Source organism: Octodon degus, unplaced genomic scaffold, assembly GCF_000260255.1.
Source record: "Octodon degus isolate 3935 unplaced genomic scaffold, OctDeg1.0 scaffold00057, whole genome shotgun sequence".
NCBI lineage: Eukaryota > Metazoa > Chordata > Mammalia > Rodentia > Octodontidae > Octodon > Octodon degus.
Genome location: NW_004524633.1, coordinates 44,559 through 51,392, shown reverse-complemented (window position 1 = coordinate 51,392; position 6,834 = coordinate 44,559). Strand labels below are relative to the sequence as shown.

General features: G+C 38.9%; 1 protein-coding gene across 1 annotated transcript in view; it reads left to right on the top strand.

Annotated features, from left to right (window-relative positions):
• CUNH1orf87 (chromosome unknown C1orf87 homolog) overlaps window positions 1–5,572 on the top strand; it is a 54,270-nt gene extending 48,698 nt beyond the window's left edge. The window contains 1 exon segment of the mRNA XM_012515306.1: window positions 5,412–5,572. Coding sequence (XP_012370760.1) covers window positions 5,412–5,572 — 161 coding nt within the window.
• Window positions 5,573–6,834: the final 1,262 nt, after the last annotated feature.

The following is a 6,834-nucleotide window of genomic DNA, read 5'->3' as shown; positions in this document are numbered from 1 at the left end:
TATAAATTTCTAAAGCAATATAATTCTAGACTATATGAAGTAAAACTGCCATATAATACTCAAGGATTTTAATACTTATACCTAAGAAAGAAAAAATAATTAAAAACTTTAAGTGAAAGATTCAACTAAATGAATTTAAAATTATTTATTAAAAATCTGTTGCAAGATCAGCATTGGGTTGGAAGCTAGAACAAGAGGAAAATCAAAAGTTGTTTCTGGCATTAAGAAGCTTAGTTTAGGTAAAATGCAGAGTTTGGCAATGGCTCAAAGCCAAAAAAGAAAAAAAGCAAAAGGAAAGGCCTAGCACAGAGTGAAGTCTTAGAGTGGCAGGCACAAGTGAGCATCAGGGAAAGATAACCGCTAGTTGCAGGTCAGCAGGAGGACCCTGTTGATGTGCAAGAGCATAGCAGGCAGGTGACACATGATGACAGCACATCTTGTCTCAGAAGAGTGACAAGAGCAGGTTCTGAATGCTCTTACCAAAAAGAAATGTCAGACATTGAGAAGATGGACACACTTGCCCTGATTTGAACATTACACAAAATGTACTTTTATAAAATATCACATAGAACCCCATAAATGTGGATAGGCCTTGTATGTCAATTAAAAAAAATAAAGAGTTGAATGAAAGAAAAACCAGATGAAAGGAAGCTCACCATCCTATTTGAGCTAGAATAGCAGAGAGGTTCTTGGGAGACAAGGGCTGGAGATGAGAAGGAAGAAAAAGGACTTCAGAAAGTTAGGCAGCATGTTCTGAGGTTGAAACCATTTTCTGCAAAGGTCAGGAGCTGGGAATGGGCAGACAGTCAATGGTGTGGGTCACAGACCTTACTGTGAATCCCCAGGCTCAGAGCAGGAACCACTACCCAGAGCCTCACAAAGGCCCAGTAGAGGAGGACATAACAAAACCAAGAGGGACTGTTTAGGCAAGATTCTAGAGAGAAGGAGATTAAAAGTTTATGTAATTAAACCCAAGTCTAGGTATTCAAGCCAGGGCTATGAAAGTGACAGTGGGATATAAAGTTTAAAAAAAAAAAAAAAAAAGCAGAAAGAAAAAGACCTGAGTAGAGGGGGAAAAAAACATTCCTGAGGAAACAAATACTGAATTGTAACGATGGGTGATGAATCATAAAGTTAGTTGCTAAGGGACTCCCCAAAGATTGGGACCTTTCTCATAGGAACTGAGGAAACAGAATTTTGTTGACTTTAGAGGTAGATTCTGACAGATCTGAAATACTTTTCTCATGGCCTCTTCACTATTTATGCCTGTTTACTGTGTTTCTATGAAGTCAATTAGTTCATGAACAGTCAAGGAATTTGTTAGCCAGATCTGGGAATATCCACCACTGTCATTAATGAGGAAAGGAGTGAGGACTGAGGTCATTCTGTTGGTTTATTAGCCACAGTGTCCAGCAGCCTGTGAAGACTCCCTTCTAGAAGCAGAGCAGAGGACACCATACACTGTCTGCAGATGAATCACTATTCTTTATTACGTGCAAGAAAGCATGTAGGCCATGCTGTTCTTCATCCAGGGTGCAGGGAGACCATCCATCATCAAATCAATGTTTCTGGGAACCTACAGGGCTTATTCTTTAATGAGAGTTTTCGAGAAAGTAGCCTTGAGGAGGAGGGGTAAAGAATGACTAAATAACCCATCCTTTGCTTTAAAGAAAGGAGGTCAGTTGGGATAAATGTCTGAGTAAATGGTGCACTTGGAATTTGCCCAGTAAGCCAAAAGCTACATAGAAAATACTTCAAGTTCAGGGAGGTAGAATGCCTAACAGGATGTCATCTACAGGGCCTGCACTCTGCGTCCACATCTTACTAAAGTCCCACCATAGTCAAACACTGCTGCATTAGCACACTTACCTCCAGTGAGGACCTCAAGCCCCAAGGTAAGGTCATTTGTGCAGTGAATGGAGCCATAATTCCAATCTAGCTTTACTTGCCTTCTCACACAACTCTCAAGACTTGTGAAACAGACACAGGCTTTGCTTTTTCTTAACCAGAAGAATTATATTCAAGTCCAGACTCCACCAATAGTTTAATCTTCAGTCTAGTCACTTAAGGTCTCTGAGTTTGTTTTCTCAACTATAAATGAGAACTAATAATAATAAAACAGACTTCCCAAATTTGATAAAGGACCAAATTTTAAATGTCCTTATAAATAGTAAAACAAAACAATTTCAATGAGGTTCATTTTATTTCTTTCTTTCCCTTCTGGCTAGCTAAGGGCAGGCTTTCCACTCTAGGGTGGATGTAAAGCTGTTGCTGGCAATGGCTGCTGCCTACAGAGGCACGGGGGGGGGGGGGGTAGGTGCATTAGGAACCCACCACCAAGGGCAAAGCTTGGAGGATAGGAAACAGTGTGTGCTCCCTAGGCAAACTTTTAAATATTACTTGTCATGTTTAATTAATACACAAACTAAGCACTATATTTTTAATAATTTCTTTATATTAAATACATCTTTATGGACTTTAAATAATGATTAAACATTTATTATAATTGCATAGCAATACTTGGCATTTATGAGTGCCTAGTGACTGAACACCTTTTCATTTATTGATTTTCATGAATATGATTATCTGTATTTTGAATTTGAGGAAACTAAGGATGAGAAAGTTAATTTAACTTTCTTTTTTCTTCCATCCCTTTTTTTTCATTTTAATGAAAAAAAAATAAAATAGCTATGAAACAGTTTCAAAACAGGTTAGTAGGACAGTTACAATAATTAGTACATTGCATATTGTTGCCTTCATAGTAGTTATTCAGAGGACAAGATACAGACATGATATCTTAGCAATATTAGTACAAACCTTTCTTCTCAACAGCTGACACTGGGCCAGGGAGATGGCTCAGTGGAATAAGCGCTTCCCTGGCAAGTGCAAGGGCCTGAGTTCAATCCCCGTTTCTGGGAAAAAAAAAAAAAAAAAAAAAAAAACTTCAATGGCTGACACTGACAAAAGATCCACAAGGTGCTGAATATGGTTTCAGGGTAAATTCTGAGGGGATTTGACTGACTTTGTCAGGTACAAAAGTCACATTTTTAGTTATTTAGGTCTTGCTTTAACTTGGTCTTAGCCATTCAGCAGAAAACTATAACCATGAGACATAAAAAGTAAAGCTATATTAATATGCTGAGATGTAAAAGGCTCAAGTCAACAACCTCGGACAATTGCCAGTTGTGCTGATAACTCGCTGCTATTATGGACTATTGGACTATATTGAATTATTTTGCTGAATTCAAGTACCTACAATCTTTGAACTGGCATCAAGTATGAAAAGGTCCTTTAAAGACTTCTCCAAATACAGCTTCCCTAACAGCAATGGAACACCCATCTCTGACAAAACAAGACAAAAAAGGGGGATATAAATAAAGGACCATTTTGTTGTTTAAAAAACAAAACAAAAAAATATATATATATGATAGGATAGATATACAGCTATTTCCTCTTAGTTAATTTAACTTTCTTAAAGTCTTCTAGTCATAACTTTACTCCAAAGCCCATGAGCTACATCTCCATAGGAAGGAAGGGGCAGCAGGAATATCCATGGGAACAACATTAGGCAGGACTCAGAGCAGCCATCCAGCCCAGAAGACTAAAGATGTACTTGGCTACTGCTAAAATGAGGTCTATTTGGAGGAAAAGGACATCCTAGTAGGATAAACAGGCAACAGGCAAGCCAAAAGAGAGTACATGCCAAACTAATGGAATGGAAGGATAGGATGCAATGGGATGGAATGCATGAGAATGGAATGAGTCACAGAAAGACACCCACCACCTGTAGCCACTGTTAAGGACACCATCTGAGAGCAGCTCCCTGGGCCCATTGTGCTCCTCAGTCCTTGCACTTATACATAGAGCTTTAGTTACAGGACAGGTATCCACTGCTGCCCACCTTCAGTGGATGAGTAGTGATTCTTTACCAAATGATCCAGCCATTGCCTTTGGATTCTTTGACAAGAATTTTACAATTACTCTTAGAGTGTACACAGGTAAAAGAGAGCAGAAGAGTAATATGTTTATTTTATTTTTATATAAGATATCAGAATCATTTCACTGACATCTGTGGAATAGATTTTCCTAAATTAAGGAAACTTAGGAAGCAACATGACTGGACTGGAAGTGCTTGCTTCTCGCTCTTTCCAGGATGCAGTTCAGAGATTTATCTTGCACAATCTTGGACAAGTGACTGAGCAGCCCAGACCTGGAATGAAATGGGCTGGGATGAGGATTAAATGATTTAATGTTGGTAAAGTATCTTCAACAGTGGTTGGTACATATTAAATTGTATATGTGTCAGTCATTACTGTTATTATTTTTGCACTCTATCAATTTTCTGCATGAGTTTTCTTCCCTGCCAGTCAGGAGAGCTTCCTGAGGTAATAGTACTCTTCTCTAAATTCTCCATATCCACATACGTGTAAGTGCACCAGTAGGCAATTGGGCACAAATTGCTGATCTTTGGTGGTGCTGTGATCTGCACTTAACACCCTTCAGCAACTATCAAAAGTAGCCTCACCTTACTGCAGAAAGCATATTGACACAAGCATATTGGTGTTAGGATGGAAACATGTGGGTACAAGATATATATTACTAGCCCTATTACAGGTTCATATGCTTAGACAATTTACCTGTGAATCACAGAGCAAGCTAGAGAGACACAATAAATGTCCAAAAATGAATTTAAAATGTGTTGTTCAAGCCCTTAGTGTTCAGGAACATTTTTCTGGGTTGTTTGTTTGTTTGTTTGTTTGTATTTTAGGGAAGAGTCTACAGAGTGTTCAGGGTCTCACTACTAGATTAGACTCTCAGTGATCCATCTGTTTACAGCCTCCCAAGACCTGGGATTACAGGCGCGCACCACCACACCCAGTCTCAGCACACCCCGGGGTCAAGGCTGGCACAGGAAACCCAGGGATCAAACCCCCGGCCCTTGTGCCTACTTGCAGGTGCATTAATCTGCTGAGCTATTTGGCCAGCCCCAGGAACATATTTGGATAGTTTAGTAAGATAAAAATAATCCAGAACATTTGGAAATTATTTTTAGCATATAATCCACCTTTTTCAAAATTTGGCTTTAAAAGTTGTATGGCAATCAACCAACAAACAATCAACCAACAAATAAAAAGCCCAAAATAAAATTGCATAAGAACTTATCTAGGGATTTTATTGGAAAGTATTTTGTCCTCTTTCCCCTCAAAAAAAACTTAAAATTCTTCCTGAAATCTATGAGGCATATCCAGGACTGCAAATATTTTGAAGATATCACCTGGTTTTTAAAAGCTCAATGTTTCAAAATATTAGTAATTAGTGCCTACCCTGAAGCCACTCAAGCTAAGATATACTTTTCTCAGCTCTCCCCTTTCCTCTTTAAAAATCCTTCTACACACCCTGTGCAATCACAGGAAATCTGAAGAAAGAATGAGCCAGACACCTCATTGACAACTACAATCTCATCTACAACCTGTCCCTGAGCCCTCAGAAAATCGACCAGGCTTTGCAAAGATTCTGTACTGGAGAAAATCTGCAATTGCATCCAGCACTGCAGTGCTTGAAGGAGCTATGATACCAGCCATTGTAGAGAGAACAGATGTTTCTCTGACCCCTCTCCCTTCCCAGATGCATGTTTCTCCCAAACTGAGGGTGTCGGTAGAGGCCCAGCAGGTTGAGAAAATGCAGTTATCCCAGATGCTTCTGAGGCAGACTTGGACTTGGGCTATGATCTCACTCATGGTCTTTTTTTTTTTTTTCATGGTTTTTCAAAGGACAAGATAAACCAGTTCTTCTCTGATGCAGCAAAACCCAATTATTTAAAGTCTTCATTTATAATAAACTTTTCATTAATAAGCTATGCTTAATATTTTTCCACATTGTTTATCTTCTTTTGCAGACCCCACAATTCAATATAGTAAAAGTCATACTAGCAATTGTGAAGTCTTAAAAAATGCCTTGTACACAGTAGGGCTAAACAGTCTACTTTGAAAGTAACTCCTTTCCTAGTCACTATTCTAGGAAGGTTACAAGTAAATGTATTAACATTATCTTAATACTAAGCATAAGAGTAATTGCAAGAGAGATTTGCTGAACAAGTTCAGTATTCTCTCCATACAAAACTAAACAATGTGACACTGCTTTCAGGAATATTTGCAAGAGTCCTGGGAAGAAATTTGGAGGAAAGACTCTTGGGACAGAAGATTCTCAAAATATATAATACCCTCTGAAATTTTGGAGCAGGAAGATCAGGGGAAATTTCTACCAGTTCCCACAGTTCTCTGCCTTGCATTGGCTGGTCCTAACTTTGATCCTCCCATAAAAGTTACACAAACAACACAAACACTGATGCCCACAGGCTCTTTGAAGGAAAACCAGACTGGAACTTAAAAAACAAGGTACGCCATTTCTGATATTCATATCGGATAGTAGACAAGGTAACTGAATTAGGTCAAGAGGAAAAGCAACCAGAAAACTACCAAACATTCCCTTTTATTCATTTATATAGTAGGTTGGCTTACAAAACATGAAAAAATTTCATAAGTAAAATCATTTCTACCCACTAAAAGTAATTCTGTAGTTTTTGAAGCCCTTGAGTTATCTATAAAATGCATCTTGAAGTAGACTGACTGCTTCCTATCTTCCCCCAAACCACAGACCTGCTCACCAACTTGCCTCTCTCAGGGCCAGAGCACTAGGTGGCTTTGCAGGTGCAGAGCCCTTCCATCCACAAATGGCTGCCAGCTGTGCTCTCCTAGGGAGCAGACTATGTTTCATATTTGTGATTCTCATTTTCTTGCCTGCATTTTCTCCTCACAGCATACAAACAAGGTCGGC